Source organism: Thermobia domestica, chromosome 8 (genome assembly GCF_964235325.1).
Source record: "Thermobia domestica chromosome 8, izTheDome1.hap1.1, whole genome shotgun sequence".
Lineage (NCBI taxonomy): Eukaryota > Metazoa > Arthropoda > Insecta > Zygentoma > Lepismatidae > Thermobia > Thermobia domestica.
In genome coordinates, this window is record NC_137461.1 from 193,570,355 (window position 1) to 193,589,449 (window position 19,095).

Consider the following 19,095-nt stretch of genomic DNA (forward strand, 5'->3'; position numbering starts at 1 on the left):
GGCAAAGTTGCGACTGCCCTATAATAAGTCCAAAAGTAATTGGCAACGGCAGGGGAATGTGGAGGCCTTAAAACAAAAAAAAAAAAAAAAAAAAAAAAAAAAAAAAAAAAAAACAATGTGGGGTGCCCAAGATTTATCTTGGTCTCCAATTTTACAACCAAAGTAATATTGATAGGCTTTTCTTATTAGTGGTGTTATAGTCTGCGTTTGTGAGGAAAATTCACTTCCCCACACACGTAGCAGAAGCTATCCGCACTGTTTACACAATTTCGCGGCATTTTTGTTTATTGAAATCCTCAAAGTGTCACCTGAAATAGTTCCGACAACTACTTAAAAATATACATTCGAAATACCAGTATTTTTGCGTAGTTGTAGTTGTATTTTTATGTCCTGCACCACACAAACGTCACACCCAAAACGCTGATAACTGCACTAAACCTGTCTTTTCTAACAATAGCAGAACGCTACTGAGATAAGGAACACAATGAAACCAAGTGTTCCTATAGTTTCTCCAGTGTTGCCGGATCAGTGTAACATTTTACCCCAAACGAAGCGAATATATTTATTTTTAAAGCGTTATTATTAGACATGCCTGTAAAACGAAAAATAGAGCTAATATACGAAAATAACTTTCAAATTCGTGATCAGCACCACAAAATCAATAAGAATTAGCTGATTTTGTTCATACATTTTCGTTGTTGAACAGTGTATGTCTTATGTATTTCTGGTTAATATAAATTTAGACAAAATCCCGGCCGCGTAAATTATTATTACAGTACATATAACCTATATTTATTTTTGGGTTTAGTATAATTTTGTTTTATGGAGCGTAATTGTTAACTAACAGCAGTTTTCCTTCTTTCCGAAACAGGATTGTTTTAACAGCTCACTTAGAGGACAGCCAGAAACAAAAAAGAACGCTAATCTTCCTTTTTATATTTTTTTTCGTTAATTTTAAAATATTTTAAACCAAGCGTCTGGCTGGTGACCGTTGGCTGTAACTACTCTATAAGAGCAGGATAATCATAGGTGATGAGGATTCCAACTCGGCCGTCTAAAGAGGTAGATGGTTAGGGTTATGTCCAAGAGGGGACTTAATCTTTTTTCTGGAATTCTTATTATTTTTCTCGGTCAAAGAGGCGGCCGGAGACTGACACGGTGCAGTAAGATGGCTGACATATTCTCAGACCAAGACTCTTTTAAGAGAAAGAGAGTCTGGGAGGCTATGGAAATTGTTGGTCTGTAAACTGTACCACACAGAAAGAGGGTTGTGTGAAGGGGGATGCGAAATAAGTTGCTGAACCGTTTTTATAACTGTTTTTTGGACAACGTCACTCCTTTAGAGAGAGGAGAGGATAGGGGTTCAAGTCCCGATTGACGCCCTACTAAGGAGGCGAAATTAAACTAATATGATGATTTTGTTAAAATCGCGATTCTTTAGTATTCTTCTCCCGATTTTTGTAATGGGGGATATGCGTGATAAATGGTTCTCTCCTAAAAGGGGTGGATTCATTATTGCCAGATAAATGGTCCGAAACAATTTTTTTTCTCTTAGTATGAATAAAGATTTGCTATAGATCAATCTTTGGGCTTTTTCCTTTCTTTTTTTTAAATCTTCCCATAAAGGTTATTAGAATTTGTTTGTTGTTTATTGGTGTGTTTGTAGCTTCGTTTATATCTGTTCCATCTAGACCAATCTCAGTACATTCCTTAGAGAGAGATACTTTGCGGGCCCATTTTATTTATTTTCTGTTTATTCAGCTATGCTATTCCTCCTGGCTGCACACAGAGGCTAAATGAGCGTGTTTTACTCTGTGGCCGCAAGTTCGGTTCTCGGGATATTTCAATTAAACGAAGAATGGTGATTAGTGATTGGGGGGCGAACTTGGAGGTGGCATAAAATGGGTTAGCTCGTCCGCGATTTTATTTGTTTTGTCGTTTTTTTTAGTTATCTCTCTTGGGAGTTTTGTTTAGTTTTCCGTTGGATTCTTACGTTTATGTTTTTGAGATCAGGAAGGTGCACTTTTTCGAAGATGGACTCTCATATTGAAGTAAATAGTCTTAGAGAGGTCCTAGGGATTTCTGAGGAACATGATTTGAATCGGGAGACTATTTTGGCTGAAATTTTGAGATTGAAGCATGCCGCTTCAACGGTCAGAACAGAACACCATAGCGATTGAAGAGGAAACAGTACGTAACCTATTGGATATAGAAAGGAACGTCGAACTTAATTCTGATATAGCAGTAGACGCTATCAGAAAAGTAAAAACTCGATCCGAAAATAGGTCTTCTCAAACAAGGTGTTGCTCCCAAAAATCCGGTCTTGAGGAAGTTAGGTTAGAACCTCCGGCTTTTTGTGGTGAATGAAATAATTATCCTTTTCAGTTTCTAGATGCGCTCATGTCCTACGCTTCTCAGATGGACATTGGCGAAAGTGATCAGCTGGATATTCTAATACCTAGGCTACTCCTTGGCCCAGATCGCAGGTGGTGGGAATTTAAGAGGCTATTTGAGTCTTTTGGGACCTTCAGACTCTCGTTTTTGAAGGAGTTTTTCAGTTTCAACTATGGCGAGGAAGTTGAGAATATGATTGCCAATAGACTTCAATATACAGACGAAAATCTGTCCGTCTTTTTAGAAAGATGAGTGAGCTTTTTCAGAGGTTAGAATCTGTACCATCTCAAAAGGATCAGATTAGAAGGGTAATTTCTAAGACGCATCCTCGTTTTAGGCAATTCCTTTATGGAAGAGAATTTGAGAACGTTAAGGCGTTGGAAGAGTCCCTGCATATTCAGTCCATTCTATTGGGTGAATTGTCTTACATGGAACTGTCCAGTGGTCGGGCAGCAGGTCAGGAATATTCGTCCCCAGATTACAAAAGACAGGGACGCAACAGGGGTTTCGGGAGATTCGATAGCGCCATTAAGCGCTCTCGATCCAGCACGATCCCGAAGGGGAGACCAAAAGTATATGAAGCTCGTTGGAGGGCAAAGCCAGTCGAAAAGGGCCATAAGATGTTAAAATTGCAAAGAATTGAATTAGCGAGCAGCGGACTGTGCTGTAAAGAAAAAGAACACAGGTTCAAAGCCCGTCTCGGCCGTAGTGCGTAACAACGAGGAGAAAACTGAAACGAGAGAATGGGGGAATAAGAACCCTCTTATGGTTTTATACATCATGAACGCTATTATTTTTACCTTGATTCTGGATCTGAAATTAGCATCGTCTACAGGAGAGTAGCGGATCAGTGGAGACGGAGAGGGGCCCGGTTGGAATCTTATTCTTTGCCCCTAAGCCTAGCAATGGTGGAAGTAAAGACTGTGGGGAAGATATTTGTAGAGATTTGCATCAAGAGAAGAAAATTCTCTAACTTATTCTACGTGCTGGACGGCCTTGTAACTCCAATGATCGTTGGTAAAGATCTCCTGACAAAGGCAAAAATAAGTTTGGATATGGCAAACAGATCACGGATGTTTAACACTGCAGTGGTCGCGCGTTCTACTATTGTAGAACAGGTGTTTTATTTTTACAACCCTGAGCAATTGGCAACACATTCGAGCATGAGCGGTTATGTACCTTTCTGCGCCAACCTTCTGTACATTCTTGCCTATTTTCAGCGCTTGTTCTTGCACCTGCTCCAATTTGTTAACATGATTTCATTAGTGTTCTACTATTGTAGATCGCGCGACTATTGGCGTACTAGTTTGTTTCGTATTAGTGATTTATTTCGTTTTACATTTTCACGTTATTTTTGCGGAATACGTGCATGTATATATTTAAAATGTCAGAGTATGACATAGAACAGGCACGTCTTTGGTTAGAAGAGGCAGAAAGTGACTGTGAAAGTGTATTTGGGATTGAAGACATGGATAAGGAAGATTTTGTTGAAGAAACAGTTGAGTGCAGTGATACCGAAGATGTATGAGACAAAATAATGGAAGAAGAAGAAAACATACCAGTACAAGCCAGTGTTGAAGTCATGGGTCCTAATACACAACCTTCCCTCAAGACACGTGCGTTTTGTATTGTAAAGATAAAAATGTAGAACATTCTCCCTGGTATGTAGATCCCATAATGCCACGAAACGCACGAACTCCCAAGTTTTCTTAGGCTTGGTCCACAAGGCTGAATTTTTATGCCTAATTGGTGATGAATTGATCATGAACATAGCTGGTGTTAATGCTCTAAATATATTTACAGAAACAAGAACGATGAGAATGTCAGACGCAATAATTTCCTACAGGATCTAGCTTTTTGAGTTGCCAAAACTAGCAATAACCCAACATTTAGCAATGAAATCCTTGCTACAGAGCTTTGAGGCAGAGGAAGATTTCTGCTGAGCTTTAGCGAAGCTGTTTCATTACCACAAGACATAGGTAACATCCGTGGTAGGAAAATGTTTCCATTGTGGTTGTTATCCCAAGTCAATAAGAAAAAACTAATAGAATATAATGGGTGTGTCCAGACCATGAGGAAAGCGTATGTGACTATTGCTTGGAGTAGACAATCATTCAGAAAAAGTACATCAATATACATGTCTGATCTATCATAGAAGAAAGTGTATGCTGTTATTTCAACACTTACACCTAAACATTTATTTCATCTCCTGTTCAACATTGTTATATTTTAAATAAGATGTATCAAATGTTTATTTTTGTCAATATTATTGTATTAATCAAAAATAATATTTTTAAAATAATTTAAACATATTTTAATACATATATAATACTATAACTAACATACCCAAGACAAAATGTTGCTAAAAATCATAACAACACAAAAAAATACTGGTGTTCTACAATAGTAGAACGCGCGACCATTCACGTAAGTGTGGAGGGCGCGACCAACGCAGTGTTAACAATGAAGAAGAAAGAACACAATTTGTTTATCCGACAGACCAAAGTGAGGAACTTCTAGCTAAAAACTACATGCTATCGACCATCCCCGCCCCTACCGCGGTCTTTGGCAATAAAACAGGACGGAGAAGGGGTAGGGGTAAGAAAAGAGGTCAGGGAGGGGAAAAGGACAGACAGTCCACCCAAGAGTGTCCGCGTCGTAATTCAAGACCTGCGAACAGGAAAAAGTCATCTTCAAGAGGAATACAAGATTAAAAAGAACTTTTCCCAGACCACAGCAAAAATGATTTTTTTAAAATAAGAAAACCAAAGCTAGCCAAGTTAAGAAGACTAATTCAAAAAACGAGAATGGCGCTGCCGAGAGGGGCAAAGGTTCCATTTCCCCGAGGCCGCTATTAATGAATTCTTCAATTTTAAATGATAATTATCAATTGTATTTTGATATGGGTAGCTCGCTGTGGGCTGTAGATGTAGAGATTGCGAAAAGATGGTCAAGGCTAGGAATAAAATTACATGATCATTCTGTAAATGTGAGGTTTGCCAGAGGAGGAACAAAGACAATTTGATTTATGGTTGTTCCTCTGGATTTTTTTGGATTCCAGTTAAAGCAGAAATTCCATATTATTCGTGGCTTTTTCAAGGTCTATTATCATGGGCAGATACTTTCCTATTTCATCTAAAATAATAATAAAATTCAGTTCTTTCGGATGGGAAATTCCGAGTAGGGGAATTCCTTTTTGAGGGAATTTGATTACTCTGAGACGCTAGAAACTAGAGAAATTAATTGCTCGGATGAAGATAATGTCATTGAAAAAAATGATGAAAGGCGTCAAGCTTCCCGAAGACCTTCACGAAAAATTAAGTGATCTCCTCTATAAGTACGAAAAAATTTTTATGAGGATCCTGGGGAAACTAGCGTTCTAGAACACAAAATTGAGCTGAGTGGTCCTCGGCCTTTCTCGACGTGATAAAGGCCAATGTCGGAAGATAAGAAGAGAATTCTGGGACAATTGCTGCAGGAAATGTTAGATAAAAAAATGATCGAAAGGAGCTCTACAAAGTATCTTAGTAATCCCATTTTACATAAAAAGAGATCTGGTAAATGGAAACTAGTCCTTCATTGTAGATATTTAAACTCAGTTACGAAACATGAAATTGGGGGATCCTGAACATTAACGAGGCGCTATCCTACTTGGGGAAAGGGAAGCTATTCTCTGGTTTCGACATGTCCTACAGTTATGCTCAAATCAATTTGGAGGAGAGTAGTAAAAATATACCAGATTTCTTACCCCGTTTGGGATTTTCCAGTGTATACGAGCTCCATATGGATTGAAATTTATGCCTTACACTCTCATACACTTCCTTACACTCCCAAATTGAGTAGATTGTCTTGGGCGAGCTGTATTATTCCAAAAATAGTCTATTATGATGATCTCACAGTTATAGGTGAATCACGGAAGGATTTATTGGACACAATGGAGCAACTTCTGAGAAGAATGGCGGATACGAATATAAGTCTCAGCCCGTCAAATGCGGTGCTATTCTCTGATAAGATAGATTTCCTCTGTTTCCGTGTGACACCTGGCAAAGTGTCATGTACAGCTCAGAACCTTACAATGGTGAGAACTGCAACCCCCCAAGAATGTCAAGCAATTACAGAGGACCCTCGGTTTCGCTCAGTATTTTCGAAACCATGTTAGAGATATGGCACAAATCTGCGGTCCGATAAGGTCACTATTGAAAAAAGGAGTCAGGTGGTCCTGGGGGCCACAACAGGACCAGGCCCTCCAAGAGCTAAAGGATGCGATTGTTAAGAACTGTGAACTGACGGTACCAAAGATGGGTTCTCCTTGTCGACGCCTCTGAAATAGCCGGTGACTATCTTCTCGGGCAGAAGGATAAGAAGGGCGACTTCTATGTTGTATTGTTAGGATCGAAACGCTTAACTGAATCCGAAAGTAGATATAGCACCACTATGAACTCCTCTCAGTACTGCTCGCCTTAGAGAGGCTTGAGTTGTATCTAATACATTCCCCTTATGTGTATGTCTACACTGATCACGCTTCATTGATTCCACTCTTCAAAGCCAGCAAGGTTCCAACTATGGTGAGCAGGTGGTTGGCTAGATCTCAAGATTTCCATTGGTTCTCACATATAGAAAAGGTAAGACACACCGGGTGGATTTTTTTTGTCGAGAATCAAGACAGGTTACAAAGAGGATCAAAATTTCGAGGGGACTGAGCATGTAAATAAAGTTTCCTCTGGACTATGCTAGTGACACTAGACATATTAAAATAATGGACCAAGTCGGAAAAATCATGAATGTGAGTGATATTCCTAAGGAGGAAATTAATCTAATTTCGTTTTATGACTGCAGAGCTCTGAAGGATTTCAAGAGAGGCTATAGAGAGCAAAGAATAGATCAGAACGTGTCCAGCGTTGAGACTGTCCCTAGCACGATGAGAGAAAAGCGAGATCTATTTAAAAATCTCTTTACTTGTTCAGTTAAATTTAGCTCCGCAAAAGATCATCTTTTAAAGATTGTTCCTCGTTTGTTTTCCACGCTCAGTTCCCAATGGATTTCAAGTTCAACAAGCCTGAAAACCGCACTAGAAGTTTTTATTGCGGTGCTAGACCAAAAGCGTGCAATCCCACCGAAATCCAGTTGGTATTTAATATCGACGATGAGAAAAGTAATGACAATCGATGAACCCATTAGATGAAGCTTGTGGAGGACATGAAATTTACTACAGAGATAATAGAGATAGAGCTTCTAGACATATTGCAGACAAGGAATTAGAAAGTAAAGCATATGAAAAAGCTTTTGCTAAAGATGCAAATTTGATAACATAACGTTTACCAGCTTTAGGAACTGCATTAGCGATGAATACAAAATTAAGGTTTGGTTTAGGTTTATAAGTATTTAGGTGTTTAAATATATATTTGTGTTTAGGTTTATAAGTATTTTAGTTTTTAAATATGTATTATGTTTAATTTTTATGGAAATATTTTTGTAAAATTTTATAATAAATATATATTAAGTTGAGTAGTTTTACATTTACAATTCCTAACGAGGAACTTAAAGACTTAAATATTGATCACATTTTAATCAAGAAACAAATCAAAGAAAGAGGGAAACTAAGTAAAGGGCAATGTATATCTTTAACTCTTCCTATACCACAAGTTAAGAAAATAAACAAAGGAACGAAGACAAATAATCATTATGGGGGTTTTATATTTAGTATTCCAACCATTTTAGCTTTAATAGCTCTTGGTTCTGCTGCTGCTGTAGCCAAGACGGTAGATGATGTTAAAAAGAATAAAAAGGAATTAGTAGAACAAAAGAGACATAACTTAGCAATGAAAGAGAAACAAGGTGGTGAGCTTGCAAAAAGCGTAAAGCGAAAAGAGAAAAGAAAAAGAAGAAATTAAATCTTTAAGCAACTTTGATCTAATACATCTTGTTAAAAGCTTAAGGTAAGAAACTTTAGATGTGTATTTATGAGTGATAAATTATCTAAAGAGCCAAAGAAGAATGAGTGTAGTATTGTTAATTGTGATACATCTGAAATATATTAACCGATTGGATTTGTTATAGGAAAGAAAGAAATAGAAATTATGTGTTTGATTCATTCGGAGGTAATCCGCCAAAATCACTCATAAAATATCTTGGTCATAATAATATAGAATACATTAGCAATCGTATACAACATTCTAACGAGATAATTTGTGGACATTTATGTATTACAGTGTTAAAAATGTTTACAGATGGATATAGTTTTCCATAAATTATTAGCAAACTAAAAAGAAAGAATAAGGTTTATAGAAAGTATATTTAAGTTGGAGTATAAAATAGTTTCCTTTGTAATAAGTATGGATAAAATAGAGTCATATAAATGAAAGATTTTTAAGCCTAATCAAAAGACAATGAAGAATTTAACTAAACCAAACAGGTCTATTGAGTTTGATATTGATGTTGGAGTTGGTTTTATTCATTCTTATTATGCTGATATGTATGTAACTTTTGAAATACATGGAAGAGAAGCCGATGGAGAATACACATCTGGTCAAAATATTAGTATTAATAATTCCACATTTCTTTTCCCAAATATAAGTTAGTAAGCATGGGCAGATATTGGATATGATATATTATCCTGATTTAACTTCCATAGCAGTAAATACATCTACTATTTAAAAACCAGAAGAAAATTTTATGATGAATGTGGATGGAAATGAATTACTTTGAGGAAAAGGGATGAAGAGATATTGTTTTTGCTAAGACTTGCCAGAATTTTGTTCTCATTATAAAGATATTTTATTATGTGGAATGAAGAATTAAAATATGCATTTAAAAGAAGTGGTTCTGATGGTAATGCATTTGCTATTTGGAAAACCAAGAAATAGGATGGAACATATGAGAATGATCAATCATATCCAGGAAAAGTTTAGATTACAAATATGGAGTTGAGAATGCCTGTTGTTAATTATGAACCTAACTATGCTACCTTGCTAACATCTAACGTGTTAAAGGAAGGTAAGATTCCTGTTTCCTTCAACACATATCAATGTTGACAGGATACAGTTACCGGCAAATATTTAGAATTCGATCTAACCACGCAATTTAACTCAACTGAATTTGATATACCTAATTTCGTAATTGTCTTTTCTCAAAGTGATAGGAATGATAATCAAGAAAGAGATTCAAGCTATTTTCATCATTGTTAAGTCCAGAATATCATTTTTCGTATTTCTAGAAATGAATGTTTTCCTTTAGAGTCTTTGAACTTGGATTTCGAAAAACAAATATCTGATAGATCAAGAAATCTATATCATATATAAGAGGGTTACAATTGGAAACACTGAGAGGTATTACTATCCAAAATAGTTTTTAGAAAATAGACAAATGTTTGTAATTAATAAAGCAAACATAAATCAGTAACTGTAAGTGTATAACTAATTTGAAATTGACTGTTTATTTTAAAGCGATATTCCAGATAAAACAATTTGTTATGTTGTTATGATTGGTAAGAAGGACTCTCAATACGATGTACAGAAAAATAAGATGATTGAGAAAATGTAATCAATCATATGTTTATTAGATTTATTTGGTTCGTAAATTTTTATGATAATAAAAAAATCATTTAATAAAATGAATATTTCACATAACATTCCACGACAGAATCTAATTGCGTTAATTGAGGATACTATATTAAAACTTCAGAAATTATTAACAAAAAACAAAAGGATGTTCAAGAGAATAAAATGTGTCAATGCTACTCTTATTACATTATTAATTCTACTCTCAGCTTATACAAGGTTTATTATAGTATTTACTCCTGTTACAGTGTATTCAATTGTTACAACTTTATTTGCTTCTACTTCAGCCGTAATTGTCGAACTCTCAACACGATTTAATATAGCTTCGAAGACTAATCCGGCTTGCCATTTGTGAATTTGGCCTACCCAAATTAGCTGACCCACTTTTATCTACATGAGTCGTTAGTTCATCGTTAGTTCCCGTTAGTTCTTACAAAAGTTCCGTTAGTTCCGCGATTGTTACAAATTAGAACATAAATAAAAATGTGAGGGTATGGATATAATTTATGGATAGGCTAACTTCAAATGTGAAGTTTGGGTCAACAAGTTTTCCCAGATTTCTCGACACGAATCGTTAGTTCCTCGTTAGTTCACGTTAGTTCTTACAAGTAGTACGGTGAGAGACGGGTTATAGGACTTTTGATATTTTGACTTCAAAATTGATGCTATTCGATTCTACACCTTATTTAGTCTACACACTAAATTTCACCTTGCGCAACTGAAGGGATCCAAAGTTATGGTGGTCAAAATTTTGCGAAAAATATAGAGGGTTATAAGACTTGACATTTTGACTTCAGAATCGATGCAATTCGATTCTACACGTCTTACTTAGTCTATATACTAAATTTCAACCTGCGCAATTGAAGGGATCCAAAGTTATGGGGGGTCAAAATTTTGCCAAAAATTTAGGGGTATATAGGACTTTTGATATTTTGACTTCAAATTTATTGCCATTCGACTCTACACGTCTTACTTAGTTTACACACTAAATTTCAACTTGCGCGAGTGAAGGGATCCAAAGTTATGTGGGGCCAAATTTTTCTCCAAAAAGATACGTTTTTTAGGACTTTTGATTTTTTCACTTGAAATTTTGAATCGCGCAAATTAAACCCGGTCATAAGTTATGAGGGAACATTTTGCAAACTGGTATAATATTCAGCTTATAAATTTGAACAGAAAATAAGTTCACGATTTGACAACGCCGCTTTGATAATGTATAGATTTGACAACGCGACTGTTTAAAGCTATTGTTGTTCGCGTGATTGTACAAAACCAATACATTCTGAGAGAAATCATATACCGACCACGCTCTATTTTCATTATACTTTTTTCCAAAAATGGAAAGGTTGGGAGAGCTAGAAGCCAATTTCAATGATGAAGCCAATTTCAATTATTATTTCAAGAATGAAGAAGATGCAATTGAATTCCTTGCAAAATATAATCTTATTCCAACAAAAGAAAACACTGAAAGAGTGAAATGTAATATGTGGATCCGATAGTACACAAAAGATAAAAGTGGCCCCGCGTAGGGTAGTGGCTAACGCTATCGTCTTTGGTGCGAGCCATCCCGGGTTCGATTCCCGGTGGGAACACTCGGTCGAAAAAGTATAACAGCTTTTTCAGGCGACCATCTAGTGAACCTTTTTCTGTGTTTCCCTCATTCACATCAGGGCAATTGCCCGGATGGTGCCTAACATACAGGTCCCAAGCCGCTTCCTTACTTCCTCAACCCATTCCTCCTTTCCTTTCATCGAACAGTGTAACTGCCGAAGGACGTCATCCCTCATATACGTGACAGGCTAAATGGCCAAACATAAAGACAGCCCAGAAATCTAATTTCTTCCTTCCCCACAAACAATAAACATAATTATACAATTGGCTTGGTTTTCGTCTGCAGAAAGTAATAATATAATCCGCTCTCGAACACTATTTTCCAAAAAATCCCCTATTTTTATGGCAAAATCTTGACCCCCATAACTTTGGATCCCTTCACTTGCGCAAGTTGAAATTTAGTGTGTAGACTAAGTAAGACGTGTAAAATCGAATGGCATCAATTTTGAAGTCAAAATATCAAAAGTCCTATAACCCGTTATAACGTAATCGTTATACACCCTTTAAACAACCCTCATATATGGAAGAGTATTTCGTAGAATCAGTGCGTACCGAGAACAAATTCTTGGAATCACAAAGCTGCGAAGTTTCTCGCTTATAAATTTTTCTATACATGTGTGGTTGCTCAACAATTTCTCTCTTCGTATAGCCTAATTTTAAAGAAGAATTCGGCTCAGCTTAGCTTTTTACCTCCTCCTACGCAAGCTGAATTGCGAGGCAAAAAGGCAGCAGCGGACTATATGCTATAATTTGCATATTTTGTGATAAATAGTGATTATTCATATTGCCATGTGTTTCAATTCGGTTAATGTGCTTTCAATAATGTATTAATTAATCAATCATTTGTTATTAGTGAAGCAACTACCTAAAAACTAAGTGCTTTGTGGGAACTATCTTTCGTTCTAATAGTGTATCTATATTCGTCCATTGTGCGAGAAGAGAGTAATACTCACACAGGGCGCGAGGAGTGGGATTCCAGCAACTAAAGAGAACGCATCATACCACTTCACTCCCACTTTATTTTTCTTTTATAATCATAGTGACATGGAAATTTTCAACCTAATGGATCTAATCCACGTAATCATCAAGTCTTTAGTATAAAAAATGATTTACAAAAAGTTTTAATGTTAAAGTGTGTCGAAAGTTCCAATTGTCTATGAAAATGTACCAAACGACGAAATAAAGTAGTCTGCGTTAACTAAAATGGAGGATGGAACCAGCATACGGGAGGAATGAAAACATTTTAACAAACAGTGCATAAATTCCTCATCTCCAGTGAATAGCGTTTATGCCTTTCGGTTATTCGACTTTCGTTACCGGAAATACGCGCGCGCATACATCGGTATTCGGTTGTCAGCGCTATACGGGGCCAAATTGCGATACTCTGAAAAAATTTTAGTGTCTGTAAAATGTGAAGTGTCTATAGTAAGTAAAAGGCTTGAAATATACTATTAAATATATGTTTTGTGAATGTTAATTCATACGCAAGTAATCACAATAAATATGTGAAATTGTGCATGTTGCACAATAATATTTTGTGTCAGAGGATAAGTATTGTGGATGTGTATATTTCATTACGTTTACAGTTTCCGCAGTGCTACAGTTGGTATAATCCTTAATGGAATGTGAGGAACATATATATCAGACCCAACGTTCCCTTAATTTGTGACCGTAAACTGGGTAACCACTATTGGGAACAATCAACTGATTCAGCTGGGGTAAATACTGGGAGTTACCACGAACACGGTATGAACTTAATGACAGTAGTCCATGGTTCAAATCCCAACTTTCACCACTTTTGTTCTTAGTTGGTTAATGTTTCCTTGAGGTTGGTATCATCCAGTCCAAGAGTCTGTTTTCTTTCACAAATCAGTACAAGAACGTTCAGGGATCAAACCCGATACCATTAATAAGTTTACACAAACAGTAACCCACAGGTAAACGAACCACAATACCCTCATATATGGCTCTTCCCTTACAGAGACTTGAACCATTACCTTCATACCGTCTCCGGCCAAAAGTTCAGCTAACGTAACTTTTGTAAGAACTAACGTACTGACTGACTTTGCACAAAATCACGGAACTAACGTAACTTTAATAACTAGCGACTCATATCGAGAAACCTGCGTAAGTTTCTTTGGTACGCCAACATGTAGAGTTAGCATACCCACCAATGTTTGTTTATACTCTAATGTGTATACAATCGCGGAACTAATGGAACTTTGGTAAGAACTAAGGGGATTTATAGAAGAACTAACGAATCACGTAGTAAAATGTGTTTAAGTTGATTGGGCACACCAGCTTAACATATCAAGTCAGTCTATCCACTAACTTTACTTATTCTCTAATTTTCATAATATAGCGAAATTGACGGAACTTTTTGTAAGAACTAACTTGAACTAACGATTCATGTTGAGAAATCTCTAAAAAAATTGTTGACCCAAACTTCACATGTGAAGTTAGCCTACCCCCACATTTTTATTTATGCTCTAATTTGTATAAAATTGAGGAACTAACGAAACTTTAGTAAGAACTAATGGGAACTAACGATTCATGTGGAAAAATGTGGGAAAGGTTGTTGGGTACGCCAACTTCACATGTGAAGTTAGCCTATGCATAAATTATATTTATGCTCTAATTTGTATGAAATTGCGGAACTTACGGAAATTCTGTAAGAACTAACGAGAACTAATGAGGTACTAGCGATTTATGCCGAAATATATGGGAGAGCTTATTGGGTACGCCGACTTCACATGTGAAGTTGGCCTAATCATTGGTTTTCTGTATAATTTCTTTAAAATCGCGGAACTAACGGAACTTTTGTAAGAACTAACGGGAACTAACGAGGAACTAGCGATTGATGTCTAACAATCTGAGAAAGCTTGTTGTGTATGTCAACTTCACATGGGAAGTTAACTCACACACACACACACACATTTTTATTCATTCTCTAATTTGTATAAAATCGAGGAACTAACGAAACTTTAGTAAGAACTAACGTGAACTAACGATTGATGTCGAAGAATCTGAGAAACCTTGTTGGGTACGCAAATTCACATGGAAAGTTCGCCTACTCATTGGTTTTCGTATATAATTTCTTTAAAATCGCGGAACTAACGGAACTTTTGTAAGAACTAACGAGTAACTAACGATTTATTCCGAAAAATGTGGAAAAGCTTGTTGAGTACACCAACTTCACATGCGAAGTTGGTCTACCCGAACATTTTCTTTACGCTCTAATTTGTATAAAATCGCGGAAGTAACGGAACTTTTGCAAGAACTAACTGGAACTAACGAGGAAGTAACGATTCGTGTCGAAAAATGTGGAAAAGCTTGTTGGATACGCCAACTTCAAATGTGAAGTTAGCCTATCCAAACATTTTGTTTATGCTCTAATTTGTATAAAATCGCGGAACTAACGGAACTTTTGTGAAAACGAACGGGAAATGACCAGGAACTAACGATTTATGATGAAAAATGTTAGAAAGCCTGTCGCGTACGCCAACTTCAGATATGAAATTGGCATACCCATTGGTTTTTGCGTATAATTTCTTGAAAATTGTGGAACTAACGGAAGTTTTGTAAGAACTAACGGGAACTAACGAGGAACTAACGATTTATGCCGAAAAATATGAGAAAGCTTGTTGGGTACGCCAACTTTACATGTGAAGTCGGCCTACCCATTGTTTTAGTGTATAATTTGTATAAAATTGTGGAACTAACGGAATGTTTGTAAATACTAAGGGAACTAACGAGGAACTAACGGCTCATGTAGATAAAAGTGGGCAAGCTAATTTGGGTAGGCCAACTTCACAGACCTCTCGTGAGAGTGAACCATACACTACTTGTAACGAGCATTTCAAATCCTGAGAAACTTTCTCCCATTTCACCATCTTATCCTTAACTGATTTCATTCGCAACTAATGGGGTTGATTGGTTGCTTAAAGGAAGTATACAAAGAGTTTTCTGAAAACCGAATGATCTTTACGTAGTTTAGACTGGAAAATTGTTTGGATGAATAACTACCAATTTGTAATGTTAAGCGAATTTCCCTTCCTCTCCCCGTTATTCTTTCCGGGTTTCAACCCCAAACAATATGGTTATTTCGGAAGGTTGGGGAAAACTAAATACCAACTGTCATTAAAATCGCATTAAGTTTACAAGAGTGAAAGTGAAATAACTCCGAGAAAGTTTAAACGGTTTTTCAGGCCAACCACCCTGAATGAGGTTTTCCTGGGTTTTCCTCATCCACACCAGGCAAATTCCGGGGTGGTACCTAACTTATAGGTCCCAGGCCGTTTTCTTCCTACCCCAAATCCTTTCTTCCTTCCCTTTCCCCGGATTGTGTGCTCGCCGAGGGATGTCATCCCTCAAACGTGACGGGCTAAATAGCCATAGATGCTGAAAGCCCAGAAATCTAAATCCTAAATCTAAAGACACACACACTTACAGACAAACAAACAAATGCCTATTAATTCGAATGCAGAAGAGTCTTTTTAAAGTAAATTATTGCAATTATTAATTTTTGCTACAAAAGATACACAGAAACTCCATTCTGTATATGATTCTAGATTGTTGCTATCGGTTCAGTAAGTGATAAATAGAGATAGTATAATTAAATAAGAAAACGTTTTTCCCCCTTCTGATAACTAACAATAATTTTGAAACATTTTGGAAGATCTTTTTCATAAAATCAAAAGCAATAGACAAATTTTAAAGTCATAATGAATATTTTAAAATCGCATGCTATGGTAGATCCATACTTATTCAGGTGTTTCCAATTTTGATTTTTCAGTCGTCTTTGTTGCACTTGATACTAAAGGAAATGATTATTATGAAAGGATCTGTGGAAGTAATGGGATCTGTGTCATATGCTTCCCAAGTTCCTTGGGTATTTGCAGGATCAGTTAAAGAGAATATTACTTTTGGACTTCCTATGAACTGGAGGAGGTTCTTCGAGACATACAAATTGTGCACTTTAAATGGTGGTTCACATGGATTGGATGAAGATTATCTAACCAAAACAGCTACTGAATTATCTGATCATGAAAAGTCCAAAATTAACTTGGCCAGGTAATCATTAAGTTTAAGGTTTAAGGCACTGAGCAATTATGGGCCTCTGACTGAAAAGAAAAATAGCCAAAAACAGACAACGAATTGCAGCATGTTTTTTCTTATTTTCTCAATTTATTTTGTATGGAACGACAGCATATATTAAAACTCCAACTATCTGAATTCCAGTCACCGGATAGACATTTATCCGGATAGTTACCAGGAAACTAATGTATATATACAGTATATATATATATATATATATATATGTGTGTGTGTGTGTGTGTGTGAGTGTGTGTATGTATGTATTAAGAAAGACGTATTGGAATACGAACTGTTCATATTCGTTTGTAAAAACGTTTCCTTTAAGTTCTTATTTAAATAGACGTTATATTTATTCGGAATTTTTGAATTCCATACTTGGATAATTATAGATTGGTATTTTACCAATTTCAGAGATACATATTGTATTTCTCTATTCACATTCTAAGAGAACCCGAATATTCACTTGCACATTAGAAGCAATTTTAGAGAGATTTTTCTTCCAAAAACTCTTTTATATGATTGTCTCATCTACCTTTATTACGCATAGAACTTACTAGTCCGGATGGTTGGAACTTCATTGTAGACTAAAATATCAAAGTAAATTAAATCAATAATCAAAGGAAACATTAGTATATTTTATTTCGTTCATAATTTAAAACACTTTCTTTTCCATCTTGTAAAAACACTTACAAACCTAACTAATGAGTGAAATAAATCAAACAAACCCACTACTTATCCTACGATCAAATAAATAATTTGTTTTCGAGCCTGTGCTTCTCATTCTCTTCTTGAAATTCACGGAATTATTCTATTCTCACTCCTTAAAAGAAGCATGAAAATATAGTAGAATCGTCCTGTACTTAATGTAGCTTGGTATGCATAATCTTGACTTATATTTCAGGATTATTTCTTGTAATTTCGGATTGCTTCTGAAATATTAAGGAAAGTGTAGGATATTCTGTTTTACAAATGTTCATATAAGTGTATATTACTTGAAGGTCGTTCACAAGTATTTCTGAAAGATACTATATATTTATGTAAATATATAAACGTTCCTGCTCAGTTGAGCGGCTAAAACGGTGAACACAGCATTTTCAGTACACGGTGTTCTGGATTCAATCTAGAGGTGAAGTAAGTAGTGGTAAAGTCATATAGCAGATACCGTTCTTTGTAGTCCCATTGTAGCACAAAATGTTCTACATAATCATAAAGAAATAATGTTCAGATAAGTAAAGATGTGCAACTTAATACGAATATGTGATGTAAACCTAAGTACTTAAGTGTAGCAAATACTGGCAACGACACAGGAAATCAAGACTCAAAGATGAGAAACAAAATTAATTTTCATTTATAAGGTCCATGACTTTTTTTAGGGGAAGTTCGTGCCTTTTAGAAAAGGTTTCGAAGCGTTATTGAACATATATAAAATAACAGCAAAATCGAAGGCTAATACTTAGAGGGCCTCATCAATCTAGTTTGAAATATCATTATCATTTTGATAATTCATGACTATTGTAAGAGGAAAGATGATTATAAAGTTTCATACAAATGAAATTACTTTTTCTAGAATCTGCAACGTGTAAAATAATTTTTAGTTTTGTTAAATAATGGTGTAAAGTATAAGCCAATTAATTACTATTCTATTTGTTCAGGGCGTTGTATCGAGAGGCTGATGTTTATTTGCTAGATGAACCCTTTTCCAAACTGGATCCAACGGATGCGAAACAAATATTTATGAAATGCGTTAAGACTTATCTCTATAGAAAGACTTGTATATTAATCACTAACGAACTTCAGTATATGAAACATGCAAACAAGATAATTATTATCGTTAAGGTTAGTTCTGAAACATTCTAACAGATAATTAGGTCAGATATGTAAATGTATTTAAGTAGTCATTGTATATTTGAGGGGATGAGCGCAACAGTGGTCTAACCCACATTTTTTTAAAAATGAAGAAAAATCAAGTTAAAGTTAAACACATGTGTTTTTTGTACAATATTCCAAAAGCAGCCACAAGTGGTTGAAGGTGTCATACATTGTATATATATATTGTTCAAAAACCCAAACGTGTTTAAGTTCAACTTGATTTTTCTCCATTTTAAAAAATGTGGGTTAGACCACTGTTTCGCTTATCCCCTCATTTCAAAACATTTAAAAATATTTCGTATAAAACAATTACTTTATCGAGAATTCCATATTCATAACTTATATTTAATTACTGCCACCGATACTGACTGATACTGCCACGTACACTGTGACAATAGACTTTAAAAATATACATTTAATTTTAAATAAAATGCTCACATTTCAAGCAACATTATTAAATCCTGATCGGATGGCTGGGAAATAACAAATTAAAAAAAAAAATGATAGGCCACTAGAACTCAAGTTCTTAACCCCAAATAATGACCTTTTGTGGAAGTTCGTTTTGATT

The 19,095-nt window shown here is 35.7% G+C and overlaps 1 protein-coding gene across 3 annotated transcripts in view; it reads left to right on the top strand.

Moving 5' to 3' along the window:
- LOC145693400 (putative multidrug resistance-associated protein lethal(2)03659) overlaps nt 1-19,095 on the top strand; it is a 309,144-nt gene that overhangs the window by 180,857 nt on the left and 109,192 nt on the right. For all 3 annotated transcript variants that reach the window (XM_081769366.1, XM_081769367.1, XM_081769368.1), the window contains exons 11-12: nt 16,357-16,634; nt 18,311-18,494. In XM_081769366.1, the coding sequence (XP_081625492.1) occupies nt 16,357-16,634; nt 18,311-18,494 (462 nt within the window). The remainder of the gene's footprint in view (nt 1-16,356; nt 16,635-18,310; nt 18,495-19,095) is intronic.